We start from the raw sequence: 19,791 nt of genomic DNA on the forward strand, positions 1-19,791 counted from the left end.
GTTATGTTCTAAAATGGAGTTAGCCAAAAGCAACACACAGAAAACAGGAAATCAGGGAAGTATTTATCTTACAGAAGGAAACAGTTGTGGGGAGCCATGCAGTTGGGTCGGATGGCATGGGTGTGTGATGAGCACTGCTCCTTGGTTAGCAAGGCTACGAGGAGTTTCTAGCAGCGAGGCAAGGCCCGGCGGAACGTCTCTGGTCACCTCATTGCTGCCTCACCCCATTGTATGGACACTCAATCACCTCTCTGATGTTTCATAGAATTCTTCTGAGGGTGTTGTTGTTGTTTTTCTGCTAATGTGAAGTGATTCCTGTAACTGGAATGACACCTCAGATTGATCAATCATGTTATGATAAAAACATCTTTAGCGACGTAAGGCTATGACACACAGCTAAAAGTATACAATAGTACAATTGAGCCCACAATGTCTCCAAACATCCTGTTATGTGCCCACTTTTGTCCTGGAATTTGCCCTAGTATAAGTAATGTTTTCCTTAAGAAATAGCTTGATAATATCTTGCAACTGATGGCAATCATGGAGGTACAAAGAGTTTGTTTACCATGCGCCTCGAACTATTACAACATATGATATGACACATTCTAGTTTCTCACCACAGAAAGCAAAAGTATATGGGGCATCTTCTAAAGGGAAACAAATGTGAACCCCCTCAAAATGGCTTAAAATCTCTATCTTATACTGGCACTTATATTTAGGGAAAGAAAGCAGTTTATATAGATAAAAGGAAGTTTCTTGTAAAGGCCCTCTGTAGATTGGCTGTGCTGCCTTGATCCCTTTCACTGCCCTTTAACAAAAGAACAAAAAACAATTGAATCAGCACTAGGTGAAGGTGATGGTAATTAATGCATGACTTGATTATAAGATTTAGCAAAGAACCTATGTTATATGCTTTTATAAGATCCTTTCATTTATAATCTTTTAATTCTGTACTCTTAATATTTTAATCAATCTTAGTTTGTGTTTAGTAGAAATTGATTTTGAGTATAAGATTAATTTTGAGTATAAGTAAACTACTTCTCACTATGTAACTGCATGTGCTGCCAACTGTGGAATTCCTGGCTTTAGCCAGGTCACTGCAGATTTCAATGAGTAATGGTTTGCCAAAAATGTTTTCTTTAAAGTAAATAATATGTTAGGATTGTTTTTTGCATTTTCTTAACCATGATGTAAAAATGAAACAATTGGATATTGTGCAAAAGTTTGTGATGATTTGTGTATAAATAAAGAAGGCAGCTTTTCTGAGTTGTCCATTATGAGCATCAAGCCATAGTGGTCCGTGTCTTATCTCTTCTTCTTATCATCTCGCCGATCCACACATCCTTTGCAAGCTCTCAGTCAGCCGGAGCAGGTCTCCGGCAAACAGTGGTAGCTGTTAGAATCCTTACTTAGTTAAAACTTATAGTCATCTTCCTCTACTATCTATTTTACACCCCAAACTATTGGAATTCTTTGTTTAGGGAAAAGAGCTGATATAGTCTTGGTTGGTCCTGCAGATGAGGGGCTTCTATATTCTTTCCTCAGTCTTCACCAGGTGATGCAGTTCCTGTGTATCTCCTGTTTCTGGTGGGGCTGTCCCTTGCTTTGCCACGCATCTGAGACTGTATTTTCCTGTGATAACTACGTAACGCCAAAGCATCCACAGAACAAACAGGAAGGTAGGGATACATGGCATTTTCAGGTTAAATCACAGTCCCGAAACTCTCCTAAGTGTCCAAGGCAGAACACTTTGTCACTAGTTTATGCCCTCTGCGTCTTTGCAGTAAGTCTTCTGCGTGCTGGCTAGCAATGAGAAAAATCACCAATGCACAAGAAATAAACTATCGTGAGTGTCAAACAAGAAGGGCGGAAAGTCTTCAGAAAAAAAAAAAATTGAGACACAAAATACAAATGCATGAAATGCTAAAAACAATAAAAGGGGATGTTGGTTTAACTAAATAGATAGTCAAGGGCCAAGAGACTCAAAAATATGTCATGGCAATTTTTAAAAGAAAAATTAGAATTTTAAGAAATGAAATAATTCCACGAGTAGGTTATATAACAGATTAGACACAGTAGAAAATAAAAATAATGAACTGAAGTATAAATCAGAAAAATACCTAGAATAAACAAGGAGGACAAAAAGTCACATACACACATGTGTGTGCATGTGTGTGATTCATATTTCCATGTATGTATTTTATATGTAAGAAAGAAAAGTTAGAGTCAGAGTGTGTAAAAAGATTATATGTGTGTGGGGGTATGTATATAATCAAGAATGCTACAATGGGAGAAAAGAAAGCATATGAGAAGAGTGGCAGTATTTGAAAAAATAACTCATGAGAATATTCAAAAACCCACGAACAAGATAATCCACAGTGACAGGAAACAGGAAAAGGAAAGGCCTTGTGAGCACCGCAGAAGATGCAGAATAAGACACATCTCGACAAGCACATTCCTAGAAGATAAAGCCTACATAATACATGCATTTGCTGGAAAAACAACCATCAACCTAACAAGCATGTCTCCAGAAAATCTGTTCAGAAACATAGAAACACCACTTTTGGTGAACAAAGCTAAGCGCATCACCATCAATCGTTTGTAAAAGACACATTTAACAGATGGACTTTGGAAATGACATTAACAGTGAAAAATGGCATAGTAAGTAAAAAAAAAGCATGGTAAATGTATAAATAAATAAAGATGTTTCTGATAATAGTGAGGATGCTGTAAAACCATGCACCAGAACTATTGCTTGCTTTCCCTGAATGTATCACCAGAGGGCGCCAAAGGACCACTAACAGCAGAAGACATGTATTTGCGAAAAGGATGATCACTGATTCTCTGTGCTGTTTTCCAAACCTTCTCACAAGAAGGGTTCTGGCTAGTGTGAAGAATTTTTGCTTCCTAAAGCAATGTGGAGCATGAGGGTTTAAGGCGCAGTGTCTGGACAGTGCCTCATGCCATGTCAAAAGGTCTTCAGTAGTATTAATATTATTTTCGGAAACTAAAAAATGTTAATACCAAGAAACTATTACTACCTTGTTTACTTGGGGGGTGGGGGGGAGTACAAATCTCTAGTGATTTTGCAGACTGCAAAGCATAAGTTATTACATAATCTGTTATATATTTTATGAGGAGGTAGAGGCATGAAACTTGAAGAAAATGTTAAACATCCATTTTGTGTACGTGTGTTGAGGTGTGATGCTGTATATGCCTCAGACGTACGCAGCTGCTACATGCTGCCCGCAGCATGTTCAAATATGTACAGAGATGGTGATGCTAACCGACAAGATACGGTCATCATCCACTGGATATTTATACCTCTCATGTTGTACCCCATAAATATGTACAGCCAAAATACTTTTTGTTTTTATTGGAAAGGCGGATTTACAAAGACAAAGAGAGATAAAGATCTTCCATTTGCTGATTCATTCCCCGAGTGGCCCCATCGGTGGGACATGAGCCCATCTGAAGCCAGGCACCAGGAGCTTCTTCCGGTTCTCTACAGGTGCAGGGTTCTAGGGCTCTGGGCTGCCTCTCCTGCTTTCCCAGGCCACAAGCTGTGAATTAAATGGGAAGCGGAAAAGCCAGGACACGAGCTGGCACTCATATGGGATCCCGGCAGACACAAGGCGAGCATTTTGCCACTAGGCTATCGCACCAGGCACAACTAAAATACTTTCTAAATTATCCTGCAGATGCAAAGATGGTATAGCGCATGCAAATTAATAACATAATAAAGGAAAAATCATTATCTCAAAATATACAGAAAAGGCATTTGATTTAATCGCATACCACTTAATGTTAAAGCCACGTTGAAAGGAGATAATTATGTGCTTAAAGTCACTTATTGTTTCAAAAAGTCTTAGTTGCACAGGTGGGTGTAAAACAGCACCAGGAGGTCCCATGTACCCCTTTGCCTAGTGTTCTCTCAGGGTGACATCACTACCAAAACCGAGCAAATGGTGTTGGTGCAATTCACATATAAGCTTTATTCAGGCTTCCTTAGTTTCAGATCAGTCATTTACATGCTATTCAGCATCTGCAATTTGCTTACGACCTGTGAAGACACGTGGTAACGCATAGTGGCTCAACACCACGGAAGACGTTTGCTTTGTAGTAAAATGGCTCCACTAGAGCTCGCTGCCGGGCAGCCAGCAGGCAGAGCCTGGTGCCAAGTAGGCGCAGTGGCCACCCAAGGCCTAGGACTCGTTCACCGTTTGGCGATGGTGCCTGGGCATTGGGTCCGACCTGGCCCGGATACTCTCCGCAAGCAGGCGGCCCCCCACTGCAGAGGGCTGCTGTCACTGGAGCCGCCAAGGTCGGACTCCCACCCCCTAGTTTCCTGCTGCCACAAGGTGGTGGTTGCAGGGCAGGGCTTGAGACGGGACCTTAATATCATCCCAGGATTTCCTCATGGTGTACTGACCATAGCAGGAGAAATCTCTCTGGCCTCCCAGGAGCCAATATTTTGAAGATCCTTTTGCTAGAGAAACACTTGGATGTTTATACATGGCTACCCAGAAAGAAAACTAACCATCAAGCCAACCAAAAGCTCAGATAAATAAACTATGCCTATTGGACTTACCGTGGATTGCTTTAGACAATGATCACCTCATAAAAATGAAGATAAACCACAGCTTCAGACAAAATCAGAAACGAACATCTCAAATTTAGTGCTTAGTCAACTCAGCAAGATACAAAGTGCCATGGTGACATCACTTTCCTATTCATAATCAAGTAAAATATTTTGCTTAGGAATGTCAATCTCCTCCCCACAAGAGGAGTGCCCTGTGCCACGTGACTTGCACCATGCCCTCCTAAAACTGACACCCCCAACCCCTGCCTGCAATGTGTTTTAGTCAATCAATGAGTAGACAGAAGTTTGTCACTTTTGAAGGATTAAGTTTCCATCAGGTCTGCTGCTCTTTGGTGTCCTAAAAGTGAGTGTTCTTTGAATCCAGATACCAGAAGAAGCAAACATCCTAAACCAACCAAGCGGTTATCTATGCAAGAAATACATGTTTGTTAAACCAGTGAGATGATCCTACCATTCATGACAAATTTAATGAAAGAATCTAACTTGGTGAAAATGGTCATGCAAAGCAAGAAAACAGCAAATTGACAGTGGTCTCAAAGTAGGAGGTGTGTGTGCAGCGGGAGCGGAGGCTGGGGAAGCTTGTGGCAATGGCATTACTAAATTTGTGGGCTTGAGTATCAGTTATATGCGTGTCTGCTTGCAACCATTCAGTTCTGCAAATATCTCACCCACTTTTCTCTACTTCTTTATCTTATCAAAATGTAAAAAACGCAATACATATAAAATGTAATGACTGTGTTTTGCATAATATCTTTCAAATATAAATGACTGTATATCCTCCTTCCTCCATTAGTGAAGACAATGCTATCAAGGATATTTTGAGATTACATTTCAAACCAACCAACCAATTCAGAGTCTGGTGTTTGGCACCAAGACCAAGCTGCCAGTTAGGATGCCCATGTCCCAAGTAGACATTTCCAGCTTGGGTTCCAGGTTCCTGTAAATGGGGAACAGGCAGTTTTAGTCCCGCAGCGACTTAACCACCATATGGGAGAAATGTATTGATCCCTGGCTCCTAGCTTGGCCCTTTGACCACTGCAAACATTTGGAGAGTTACCCAGCAGATGTAGCCACTCTTGCTGTAAGCGTGTGTTTGAAGCTCAATTATGATGAATAAATTGCTATCCCTAAAAGTTATTGCAGAATCTTCTACAATGCTTCTCTTAAATCAGACAAAACATCTGTGCAAAGCAATACAATTAGCCATACTTTATCATTATTAATTCACCTAGTAATTGTGTTAAATGGCCTGTAATAACGAAGCTATAGTCTTAGGTGACAGGGATCTGAGGAATCATGTAAAGGAAGTGAGAGCTGAGATCAGGGGCAAAAGTCGCAAGCAGAATTCTGCTTGGCTTGATAAGCAGGGAGATCAAGTGACTGAGGCGTGTGTGTTATGTCATGGTGTGCTTCCACACAAGTCAATGTTAGTGATGGTCCTTCTATCAAGGATATGGGATCTCAGTAGTTTAAAAGGCCCAATGTATCTGTTCAAGACAGTTTCACTCCTTATTATTTCTTCCAAATCCAAAAGTGGACAAGTCCAGATCAAAGTTCTTGCAAACACCGAACAGTACCCAGCAAAGTATCTTTGATTATTTTAATTGCATTAAGTAACAAATGGCAACAATGGTGTGGAATAGATAAGATTATAAACCAGATTAAAAATAAAATTAAGTTCTGCATGGAAAGATTAGACCTACCAGGTAACTGATAAGTGCTTTCAAACCGAACCCTTAAAAAAATAAAACCACTTAAGAAACCTAAAGTCTTTAATGTGCACACCTTCAGGAAGTACTTAATGTCAATGCAGACAAGGTGCAGAACTCCTTGCACTCAGCTGTTTCATGTTGAGCGGTAGCAGGTGGTCCCATAGTCTGAGATTGTGCACTTACCAGGAAGTTACAGAATGATTAGCTATGTAATAAAGATGACTCCCATCGAAGTTGTTCTCAAGAAGCAATTGTCCCCCACGTGCTCTTGGCAGTTGTGGGTTGTCGGTAATTGTACAGGGCCAGGAGTCTTCCCTGCTCCTTCCCTCCAACCAGCCAGCCAGCTTTGAGCGAATGGCTGTAAACCCCGGAAGGCAGTCACTAGACGAAAAGCTCCTGTGGGAAGCTGCCTGAACATCATGGGTCTCTTGCAAGAGCAATGAATTTTGACTTCTTAGGCTACTAAAATTTGATGTTGCCCATTAAAAACATTTACTGCTATTTAGCAGTATTTAAGCTCTCTCAAATATTGGAGAGCAACCTTTGAACAGTCAGTCTAATAAATGACTTTTGCAAACTTTTTGATTTCCAATTGATGACAGTCCCTGGTTGTCTCTGCATACCTGAATAAGGGAACTGAGGCCTTTTTAAAAGCAACAGTAAAGGCACAAAAAGCACAAGCCCAACCTCTGATACCCATCTGGGCAATACATACAAGCCAAACCTCTCTCTGGATTATGACTTTCAGATCCTCAGTACATCTTAAGACCCTCCCCACCCTTCATGCCAATTTACTGGGAAAGTTTACAGCCACTCTAAGCTTCCAAAATGCAAAGTGGGGTTTCGGGACACAGCAGTAGCCTTTAGATGCAGACGTTTTCTTTCAAATGTGAACACTATTCGCAAGTGCCTTTACTTTGATTTATTCTCAACCACATGCAATAGACACTCAAGTGGGGCATGTACAAACTGCACTTAAAGCTTCTCCAAACTTTATTTGAATATTCAAGGTAAATATAATTTGTTTTGTAGCAACGAGCTATTAATCAAAACCAGAGTTCCTGCTTCAACACCTCATCTGGAACAAAGACGGCCGGGCATATCACCCCAGGACTAACACGTTCCAGCACAGCATCGTTCTGCTGGGAAGATGCCCACCCCATCAAGTGAAGCTCTAGCTGATCTCTTCTATCACCCCTGATAAAATCAGGTTTCAAAAAGCACTAAACATATTTTCTGTTACCTTGAGGGAGTATTTATTTTGCTTTCTTAATTCATTGGCAAATACGCTAGGACATCTCAGTTTTGAGACAGGAGTGGAAATGCTGTAGCTGGTACACACAGGGCAGTCATGCAGCCAGATACACACCACACTGAATACAGGCAAATACTCCGGTTTTCAGCTGGAATCACCTAAACCCATTTCTTTCATGTAGAAACATGTATCTTGAGTTTATTTTTCTGAAAGTTGGGTCTATCAGGGTTTTCCAGTGTTTCTTTAAAGTAAGGTAAACAACGCCCTCATCACTCCACTACTAGTCTGAGACAACACAAGTCATAACACCCGGGGGGGAAAGAGCTTGGAGGAGGAACAGCCAGATCTGAAACATCAACAGGCACTCAAGAAGGAAAACACAAAACAAAAAGAAGCATATCCAAAGTGCCACCTGTAGCCCCACTGTTTGGCTGCACCAGAAACACGACTTCATTCAGCATCAGGATTTATTGGGCACCCATGAGGTGTGAGGTACAGGCTAAATGCTAGGAAATACACACAACTGAATCTGACAGACTGCCCTCACAGAGCTTACAGTCTACAGAGGAGCAAACAGTCTCCTGAGAAGGTATTTAAGATCCAACTAACCTCCCGACACCCACTGAAAAAAAATAATAAAGTGGTTTGTTCCACTTTTAAGTTAGCAGCTTCACATAAAAGCATAAACCTGAAAACCTCCTAAAATGTATACTTTTACTTGTAAGCAACTTTTATTAGAAAAAAAATGCTGAGTATTTATTGCAATTAAGAAAATCCTCAAATGTATATTCAGTATTTTCATGAATTTCTTATGAATCTGCACTTGTGAAGTAAACAATTTCCCATATTGCATCAAAAACATGCAACGTCTTTAATATAAATCTCTTAAAACCACTGGCAGTCACATGTAACATACAGTCTTTCCTAAAAGCAAAGAATGTTGGAGAAATGAAGATCTTATTGCCAAAGTTCCCAGCTTGTTTTTTTTTTCCATAAACCCACTTCATGCCAATTCAGAGCATTACAAAGCAACACTTCTCTTAACCTATACACCTCAAAGAGCCAGAGCTTTCAATTTCTAGCTTTAGACAGATAAGATTTTCAAAAAGGTCCATTATCACCTTAAAGCTCATCTCTTGTTATTACTAACTGGCAGGTAATCACCACCAAAGAAAAGCAGTTTCAAGAAAGGTAATTCAAATTAACCCATCTCAATACAGTCTTAAGAATTCAAGTTTTTTGTTATGTTCATCACTAAACAAGTGTAATTAACAAGGGGAATACAAAAACACTGTTGTCTAGGTGAAACTGCCAAGGAATAGGATATAATGGACCTAATATTTTAAAATTCACTCATTCTAGCTGTAATTAAAGTGTCTTGCAATCCCTCTTCTCACAATCCTGTGCCCACCCCGTCTTTTCTAAATATATTTGTGTCTTTGTACAGACTTTTAAGAACTACCTTTAAAACATCAAGACTAAGGTAACCTTACCAACTGAGCACAAGTCAATTTTTTGGAATGTACATCTATAATGAACTAACAAAGCTGTGCACACCCAAAATTAAGCTTCCCAGCCACAGGCCCCGCCGCTGTGTTGGAGCATCCTTGCCCTGAGTAGTTCCCCAGGCAGGTAAACAGAACGATATCCACATTGTGTTAGTTGGGCTTCATCCTAGTCTTCCTCACCAAACTTGGAGAACACACGCTAATGACAAGCAAGGACATTTGCAGATTTTGAATTTTCTTGCCTTGGTATTTACATCATGTAAATTTTCTGGTATAAAATCTAATGAAGGTTGACAATAGGAATCATCTTCCTGATCTCCCACTACTACCAAGGTGCTTTTGTTATGTTTGCTAAACAACTGAAACAAATTTCAGATGTACGTGTGGAAGAACCACCACTTCAGTTAATTAGATCAACTCATCTGTCATTTTACAGAGAAAGAGACTGAAACCCAGAACAGCTCAATGAAAAGGCTGGGGGCCAAAGCCAGTTAAGACATTCATGACATTCTATCTTCGACTTTTTTGCTACTTCAGAAAACTCGTAGCTACATGCTTTTACATGAGCCATACAGTTAGATATAATAGCCAATAAAATGAGTATAACTAGATAGTGATGTCGTTGATGATATGGAACAACTGCTAGTAATTGATTTAAACTTCCTTAGGAAATATTAGCCCTTTCTGGTCACTACTGACAATGTAATTATAGTTTAGTCTTGCTCTTAAGAGTAACTGAAAGTTGCCAACTTAAAGAATTTTTTTTGGTCAACTGCAAAAGAAAAAGCTAAATATGATTATTCTAAATTATTTTAATTACATTTAGATATTTTATACGCAGAGAATGAAATAAAATACACCTATATATGGATTATCAGCAGCTTCAGGGTAACCGAGCATACTATGAAAATTTTAGTATATGTGCTGCCGAAGCGAGCACAATACTATGAAAATTAAAAGTGAAATTTAATTGGCCTGCATTCTAGGTATAATAGAAGACAATCTTACAGAATCTTAAGATCTGAGTTAACTCTTTTTTGCTGTTTTCTATTTGAGCTTGCAGCAACTCAGCAACCTTCTGGGTTTCAGTTTCTTCATCTGCAAAAATAACCCCTGCACAATTTATCTCATTAGACTGAGGATAAAATACAAGAAACTGTACGAGTACTTTTTAAATGGAAAAGTACACAAGTACTAATTATTATGATTACCTCAATAGTTACAAAAATGTGGACCTATAGAAAACTACCACTTGATGGCACTAAGCATGCTCAATAGAACAAACTTAAACTCAAGGAGTAAATCATGCAAAAATTTTCAACTTCCAATAGCAATGCTAAAAAATTACACAAAGATATAATACAAGGGAATGTTGTTAGAGAAACCACTGAAAGACACACATCTAGTTGACCTAAATGATTTTGAAATTAGATTACTTTGTATTTACAGCTAAATATAAAGAGGTATTTAGTCTTTCAAGTGAAAACAAAATTACTAGCCATCTGTAAAAAAAAAAACAAGCATCATAGCATTCCCAACACAGATGGAATATAATTCCATCACATTTGGCTTTTTCGTAAACTGGGTTTCTAACAAACAGCCACATTACTTCTTTCAGTAGTTGAAGAATGTCTACTTATTAATTATAACCAATGTGAGTCTGCATGAATGCAAGGAATAAACTAAAGTTCTTAAGACTAACAGGCACCTGAGAGTTTAATCACCCTTCGTGCGCACTTTACATGAATAATAATGGAAATACAGGAAATAATGCAAAACTTTTTACAAATACCTTTTCTGTGTGTGTAGTTGCCTTATTCTTACAATACTCCACTCCTAGTGTCTTTGCTTTTAAAATTTGGTTTAAGTAGTATACTAACTTTTCCCTTCAAATATGCCTTCTGATGTTAGTTCTCAAAGAAAAAAAGTAAAAATAAGAAACATGAAGATGCAGGGGTAGAGAAATGAGACACAGTCCATTAAGTATAAAAATATTTTGTTTCAAATTCAGAATAATTTAATAACTCTTCGTTATTTCATATGTATCTGGAAATGGGACAGACACATGTCCTGATCCTGTCACAAGAGGTAGAATTCCAGCATTTGGTACGACATTCCAAGACAGGGTCAAAGTGACATTCCTGTTTCCCCTAGAAAAAGATGTAATAAAGAGAAGTCAGCAGAAATATTTTTGACTCAATTAAAACATTTTATACATAGTACTGAGGTATTGGGTACTTAACTATAATTGACCATTCCTACTAGAAATCCTTGCTTGAGAACAGAATATTTTCTCATGTCATGTCACATCCAAAGACAACGCTGAAAAACATCAGACTTACAACTGCAGGCATCTCACAATGACCTAGCATCGTTCCCCTTAATCAAATAGCACCAAAAGGTTTAAATGAGGAAAACCTAACAAACATAAGGAGAAATTTGTTCTTGGAATTAGAAAACAATTCTTAAAAGCCTAATTCTGGCATTGTCCAGATGCTCAAACCTGAACAAAATAAAATACCTCATTGCTTTATATTTTAATTTGCAAAGACAGGCCTGGTTTAATAAAAACAGCTCTTCTAAAAATTTTCTCTGTTACGCCACAGAGCAGTCCAGATAAAAATTACATGAGGGATCAATCATTCCAGTTCCAACTACACAGTAAATTTAGGCTTAGACAAGCTAAGATAACAAGTATTAGAAACCGCAGTATCAACTGCTTCCTCATCACGGGGCTTACCTATGTCAAGTCCAGAAGACAGCCCCTCAATTGGACAACCACACCCAGCTACTTACAAGCCCACTTCCTCTATACACATTACTAGAATCTTCAGGCCTTTGTGAGCTTTTTTATATTTCACACACTATATTAAGAACTGATTAGTTTTGACTCCAATTTGTATTTCTACCCAATCATTCAGTTCAGATCTGTAAAAATACTTCTCTCCCAATATTCCTTCTTCTACTATCTAATATTTTTCTTCAAAATAAAAATGCATTTCATTCACTTTCACATCTTACTAAAATGTAAGAAAAGACAACAGAAAATACTCACTTGAGACCATTTCCATCATCAAAGAAAAAATACTTTGTTTTCATGTCTTTCAGCAGCAGCTTCGGGTTATCACCTCGCAGAACAATCTTGTCCCAGAGGACAACTTGGTTCAGAGCCTACATTAAAACGAAAATTAGATACCTTATCAGAAATAGCATCATATCACTTCACACTGAAAGCATTAGGAAGCATTAAATATTGACACAATAATGAATCCCTACTTTTCAAAGATTTACTGAGATCTTCAAGTACAGAAAACACTAAGCACACAGATACAAGACTCGGGGAAAAAGAAGATACTGTTATAAACAAAATCATTTCTTGCGTAAGTTAACTATACTTCTTAGGGCTCTCACAGATCCTAAGTTTCAGATCTAGTCATATGTTCTCTTCCAGAAGTAAACTCCTTGGAAGAACAACCCTCAGGCAGGCAGGTATTCAGTTAAACCACTCATCCATGTTGGATTTCTGAGACTCTCCAACTCAGAGTAGACACCAATGATGCCAGGGCAACAGACAGAATACTTGTTCCAGGATACTGTTAGATTACTTCGTCAAACCACACCAAGAAAATTCATGAATCCCTATGATCTTTAAATCATCAAGGACTCACTCCAGAAAAAAATGTTCATTTTAAAAGCATCCTCCTTTTACAAAATATGTGCTTCATTGTTTTATTATGGCAAATTTCTAGTTTTTAAGATTTATTTTACTTGAAAGGCAGAAATAGAGACAGAGGGAGGGAGCAGGGAAGTAAGTTATCTTTCATTCGCTGCTTTGCTTTCTAAATGTCCTCAGACACAAGGCTGGCACAGGAACAAAGCCAGGAGCCAAAGACACAATCCAGGTACCCCAAATGGGTGGTAAGAACTCAACAACTTGCTTGACCATCACTACTGCCTTCAAGGGGTGCGTTCTCAGGAGCTGGAGCCAGGTCACACCCCCTACTATCATCTGGGATCAAGTATCTTAACCACTAGATCAAAAGGCTACTCCTCAGAGCTGTTGCTCTACTCTTCATAAATAGCATTTTCTGTTTGCTTCTTTTAACATTGTGCTGTTTCTCAAGGGCAAGAAATAAAACTTATTCATCCCAATGTTTCCAGTATCTGACAAAGTGTTTGGCATATACTATATGATCAAAATAAATGTGTAATGAACTCAAGTGAGAAAAACTCTAGTTTATCATACCATGAAATAAATGAAATTCGAGAATGTGTCATCCCTTGAAAACAAGTAAAATTTAAATTTAAACAAATGAATGTCAACTCACTTTTGCATAAATTATCCATAGGCCACAATGAGAGACTTAATGATAGCTCAAGTACAGACAACATGTAACAACATTCTAATTCCAAGATTTCACTTCCATTTTCATATTTTTGAGTGTTATCACTTGATACCTTCTGTATCAACACTGAGGCAGGACCTAATATTTATTTTTTGCAATATTCTAAATATGAGTCCCATTCCCTCCCCTACCTGCAGTAAAAGTCTATCACACTACATGAACAGCTTTCAATCACAAATGAATCATTTAAATTGGTTGAATTCTAACAGCATAACATAATTCCAAGTATAATGATCAAGTATAGTCCAAGTACTCAGGTTGATGAATCTCACACAGTTCCACAATAAAGGAAAACAGGTCTCCATAAGCTTACATTAATTGTAAACGCACAGCCAATAAGGCTACTGGCGAAATAGTTCATTTCACAGATGTGCAAACACAATTTCAAAATAATGTGATGGTTCAAAAAATGTTAACAATCTGCACAGCTTTTGATTATTTCTTAATGAAGATATTAATCATATTTCTCAAATTTTGTTCATTCAATAATGTCGCCAGTTAGCTCCCTAATTTTAGGTGGAGAGAGACAGTATTTTGCTCTAAAGGGTACATAGCTGAGTGGCAATACTACATCCCAATTTCCTAGGCAATTCATAGCACAGGTAAGCAACAACCTTTTAGATCTCACCATCTTTAGCAGTAACTAGGAGTTTAAATCCCAAACTGCTAGGAGTACAAACTCCTGAAACACGTAGATTTGTAAGTGATATATGCAACACACAGTGCTAGTATTAGAGTATATCATTGACAGTGAATATAAATTCCTATTTGAGATGGTCTCATGTTGGACTGTCGCAGCCAAACCATTTTTTAATACGACTTAGCAAGAGCAACAGAGGCAGCAACTCTGCCACCGCCCTCTTGTTTAGATGGATATATGCCACTACCATTCTCTTTAACCTGATTTCTTTGGTGGATGTTTGCAGTTTTTCCATTTTGTAAGGATTACTCAAAACTGTGTAATGTAATCTACTTACACATAGCAACATTCAGAAAAATGTTGATAACTGGCTGCTTAAACTTTCGGCCTACAAACTTCTGAATACATGCAACACTGCAGAAGATGTGGCCATTTGAAGAGAGGACTTAACATGAATATTAACACTAGCTCAAATAGCAAATATTAGCAAAGCTTAACTTCTTACCCTTTAATAGGCTTATGATGTCTTACTGGGCTGTTCAGGTTAATGTTTCATATATTCCTCCTTGAAGCTTTACTTAGCTATTAAATATATAAAAATATAAATACATATACTTACATTATTTTTTGTTGAATACTCAGCTGATAAGTAAAGAAATAACTGCTTAACATTCCAATCAAATATGTTCTCAAGATGTATGCAAGTTAAGGATACATACATACCATGCAACTTTCAAAGCAATCTCAGGTATTCGTAGCAACACTTATACTAAAATAGAAAAAAGTGGCCCAGAAACACACCGAATCAGTAGTTTAATGAAAATTTACACAAGAACTATTTCAAGATTCATTCCTTTCCAAAGCCGAGGACACAGTCTATCAGTATAGCTTCTTGTTCCTCTCAGCCTTACTAGCAGATACTTTGAGAAAACAAGCAATTAAAACCTTAGTTTCCTTTCACATCAGCTCCTTCAGTCCAAACAAATACAGACTCAGTATCTGAAGCACACTGGATTTCACCAAAGCTTTAAGTATAACCACTTTTTAAAATTTAACGCTATGCATGCATAAGCTAGGTCCTAATAATTAAGAACAATAAATTGAACAAATTGCTCTTGTGTAAATGCCAGTGGAGACCAAAATGCCTCAACACATTAAGTGTTTTGATAAAATGCACCACAATAGTTTCCTTCCATTTGGCTTCCCTGTGGGAGCAAAAAAAAACAAAAAACCTCACCAAAATTAAGCAGGCTGGTGTCACTACTGAGAAAAAAGTGGAGTTAATGTCCGGACTTTATTAAGTTTTGTATTTAAAGTGTTACACCATTTTATTATGCACATTATAAATTGATAGCAACAGATCTATTACATCCCAGTTTTAAATATGTGCAATCACTAAGAATTACTTATTTAAAACTGGCAAACTTCAGATAGCTTTTTATAAGTGCTATTTCTAGCATGCTTCTGGTATCCAGAAGTCTAAATAAACTAGAAGTAACCAAGGACACTGGCAATATATAAACACGGTAGCCACATCAGGAAACTTCATAATTCAGAATACACAAAATTACTACTTTTATACTACACTTATATCCCCTGGATATTTTCCAAATAACATGAATAATTCAAAGTACACATACAAAGTATAGGAGTCTAAAATGTTTCTGATATACACTCTTAATTCCTAAAGACTTCATTCCTCATCAATTTTTTTTTCTTGAGAGGCAGACAGTGAAAAAGAAAAATGAGATCCATTCACTACTCATTCACAAAGCACTCACATGACCTACGCCATGGTGGAAGCTAGGAGTCTGGGAACCAATTCTTGAATTCGCATGCGTGTGCCAGGCACCCAACTATTTGAGCCCTAATGCTGCTTCCCATTAACAAGCTGGAGTCAAGCAGCAGACTCGAACTGGACACCAAATTCACGTACTGATACAGAAAAGGTGCACCTAAGTAGCCTGCAGCTCCATCACTTGATCCAATGCTCTCTTCTTCCCTCAGCTATAATCTAAATCCAATAATTTATTTAGACATAAACTTAAAAGTATATCCATATAAATAGAAAGGCACACCAGCTAAGCTTCAGGCAAGGGATCTGTGCATTTGTTGACTACTGTTTCACACAAATTCCAACTTGAGTCTCTGTAACCATCTTTAATCATTGATCATATGGTCTAAACAGGCAGGCTGAAATGGCAAAGAACAAAACTGTTAGCATATCGTCTATGAATTGATGGAAGATCAAAGCAACCAAAGTGATCCTGTGTATCAAGAGGAATCCTCAACCAGTTAATCCTCTGCCTGCAAGCACCAGCAATCCATATGGGCACTGGTTCGTGTCCTGGCTGCTCCACTTCTCATCCAGCTTCCCGCTTGTGGCCTGGGAAACTACAGGGAGGATAGCCCTTGGGATTTTGCATCCACATGGGAGACCCAAAAGAAGTTCCTGGCTTCCAACTTCAGAGAGGCTCAGCTGGAGCCATTGTGGCATTTGTAGAGTGAACCAGCGGACGGAAGATCTTTCTGTCTTTGTTCCTCCTTCTCTCTGTAAACTAGCCTTTCCAATAAAAATTATCCTCTTAAAAAAGAAAATATTACATATGTGCTGAACATGTGCAGACTTTAGGATTTCTCTGATTCCTATTATTAAAGTCTTTAGAAAAAGAAAATGATCTTTCAATTTATAACAGATACAACAGACTTTCTTTTTTAACATTCATTCTTATTGAAAGGCAGATTTATAAAGACAAGGAAAGACAGCTGGTTTACTCCCCAAGTGGAGCTGAGCCAATCCAAAGCCAGGAGCTTCTTCCAGGTCTCCCACGCGGGTGGTGGGGCCCAAGGCTTTGGGGCTGTCCTCGACTGCTTTGCAAGGTCACAAGCAATTGTAACTGCTTTCCAGGTCACAAGGAATTGGGTGGGAAGTGGAGCAGCTGGGACATGAACTGCTCACAAGGACTTTAGACACTAGGCTATTACACTGGGCCTACAACACACTTTCGAAACATTTCTCTTGGGTATGAAAATATATATTTATATTTGCTGGGACTTTACATATTTCTAGAAGGGGTGGGTATTCCTGCTTATTAAATGTTTCCTGGGAAGTAGCAGTGGTGGCTAAGTAGCCAGGGGAGTCTCTGTCCCGGTTACCGGTCTTGCCCAGCCCCTTACCGTGAGCATACTGGGAGCAAATCAGTGGACATGCACCTTCTCTGTCCATGCCTCTCTCAAATAAATAAAAATTTAAAAGAGAAAAAAGGAGGCAACAAACATTTCCAACTACATAAATTCAGTAACTTATTTCCTTCTTCAATCCAAATGGCCTTTGTTTTTCTCCTCCAAAACTCAACGTTGTGTAGATTTTAAAAAAAAAAAAAAAATCATCCTTCTCATACAGACTCAATCAATTTAAGGTTGCCATGAATATAATGTCCATGCAACTCAGAAATCTGTGAAGTTTTCTCAAAGAGTTAACGAAGAGGTATTAATAATTTTACTGATGAAAACGCAGGTACAGGACTTCCCAAGGTTTAGCTGGTTCTACAGAACACCAATCATCTCACTATGACATTACAGAGAAGGCAATGAAACATTCTCTTAAAGGATATCAGCAGTTATATCAAATGTAATGAATCCCAGATCACTTCTTTCTCTAGGTCCAGTGAAGTCTTCCACGTTTTTTCTGGAAGACAAAAGTTCCATTATCCTTTAAAAAAAAAAAATCTATGCATAATGTATATTTTTCATAGCTTTCCCCATATACACGGATTTCAAATATGTTTGGCCCCAAAATAAAGGTGAATATTCTGCACGAACTTCCTGAAGCATCTGCTATGTACTGGGCCCTCTTGCTCACTACCTGCCAGATCCACTGAGTGTTTCCCACAGTGATTTCAAACAATCCTAGCAAGCCTACCCGTTAGGTTTTACCTCTGTTTTAAACCAAAGAAAATCACTATGTGAAATGGTAGGGAACTTGTTCAAGACCAGAATTACCAACTTGCGTTCCCGCTCACCGGATGCCAAACTCTGGTAAGCCCAGACAGCTGTTGGTGGCGGGGCTGCTTCCCACCCGGGGCTGCCTGAGCTCAAACTGCATTTACCAAATACTGATACAGGGACAAGAAAGGAAAGACGACAGAAGGAGAGAATGAGAGAATGAGAGAAGGAGAGAATGAGAGAGAGAGAGAGAGAGAGAGAAGGAGGAAGGAGAAAAAAAGGAGGGGGTCGCTATTACATAACTAGCTTTCAAAGCAACCAAATCAACTAGGATAGCAGAACGAGAACCAACGAACTTATGGGACGATCCGGTGGAAGTGGGTGAACCTCGAGGGGAAAAGAATGTTGTGTTATCAAAGACAAAAGTCACAGAAGTGGTAGAGAGAAAAGAAAAAAAAAAACTCAAGACAAAAAAAAAAAATCTGGCACTGAGAATTCATTAAAGAACTAAGAAAACTATAGCCCTGCAGGCTCAGAAGGCTCGGGGTGCTGGGTGCATCCTGCCAACTTCATGAAGGACGGGGGTTGGGGGGGAAGCCGACCACGGCGCAGCAAAGGTGATGCGGGGCAGGGTCGGCCTAGAGGCCACGTCCAGGCCCTCCGTCCCCACCGGGCGCGGGCCACGGGCCGGGGGGCGCGGGGCATGAGCTGGGGGCGCCGGGCACCAGTCGGGAGCGCGGGGCACGAGCCGGGGCGGACGAGTCGGGGGGCGCGGGCCACGGGCCGGGGGACGCCGGGCACCAGTCGGGGGGCGCGGGGCACGAGCCGGGGCGGACGAGTCGGGGGGCGCGGGGCACGGGCCGGGGGACCGGGCACGAACCGGGGGGCGCCGGGGACGAGCCGGGGGCGCCGCGCCCAGCCCCGGGCGGCTGGACAGCCGCGGCGCGGGTCGGCTGGTGTGTTGTTCGCTCATTGGCCGGCGTGGGAGGAACAGGAAGGAAGCCCCGGCACCGACCCGAGGCACACTCAACAGCAACATTTAAGAGCAAGCCCGGGAATTGGCGACGGGCGAGTGAAAACCTCTCCGAGGGCGGGGTTGGGGGGAACCGAAAAAAAAAGCCCGCCAAGTCCGCCCTCCGACGGACGCCCCGGCTGACCAGTAGGGCAGCTCCGGAGGGAAGGACCGGCGTCGGCGAGGACCGGCCAGCCCGACGGGGAGCCCTCGGCCGCACTCACAGCATGATCCGCGAGACGTGGAGCCGCACCGGGACGCTCCTGTCTTTGAAGGCGGTGGTGATGAAGCAGCCGAAGGTGAGCGCCGCCATCACGCTCAGCGAGAAGGCGAACAGCGAGTTGGCCCGTGACAGCACCGTGTTCATGGTGACGGCCTCCGCTCGCACCCAGCGGCTCGCGTTCAGGAGGCGGACCGGCTCCCAGCGACCCGCGCCGCCGGCGGTGCGCACGTTCCGGGGGCGCGCGCCGCCGCCGCCCCGCCTCCCTTCCGGTCTCCCGCCTGCCCTGACACACCCACCGGGCGCCCGGGATCCGGCGGAGCCAAGCCACTCGGCCGAAGTCCCGCTCGCCAATCAGAGCCCGGAGACCCGCCTCCCGGTCCCTAGCGCCGCCGCCAATCAGAGACCGGCCAACCAGCGCCCGGAGACCCGTCCCGTAACCTCTAGCGCCACCGCCAATCACGGACAGGAGGCCCGCCCCCCACTGCGG

At 40.6% G+C, this 19,791-nt stretch overlaps 1 protein-coding gene across 1 annotated transcript; it reads right to left on the reverse strand.

The window, feature by feature from the left end:
* Positions 1–11,057: 11,057 nt before the first annotated feature.
* Positions 11,058–19,575, reverse strand: SPCS3 (signal peptidase complex subunit 3). The gene is made up of 5 exons (XM_058669976.1): positions 19,306–19,575; positions 17,737–17,812; positions 14,744–14,818; positions 12,134–12,249; positions 11,058–11,228 (listed from the first exon to the last, which is right to left on the reverse strand). The coding sequence occupies exons 1-5, from the start codon at positions 19,446–19,448 to the stop codon at positions 11,096–11,098; spliced, it is 543 nt and encodes a 180-aa protein (XP_058525959.1). The 5' UTR covers positions 19,449–19,575; the 3' UTR covers positions 11,058–11,095.
* Positions 19,576–19,791: the final 216 nt, after the last annotated feature.

The sequence above is a fragment of the Ochotona princeps genome, chromosome 11, assembly GCF_030435755.1.
Source record: "Ochotona princeps isolate mOchPri1 chromosome 11, mOchPri1.hap1, whole genome shotgun sequence".
Classification (NCBI taxonomy): Eukaryota; Metazoa; Chordata; class Mammalia; order Lagomorpha; family Ochotonidae; genus Ochotona; species Ochotona princeps.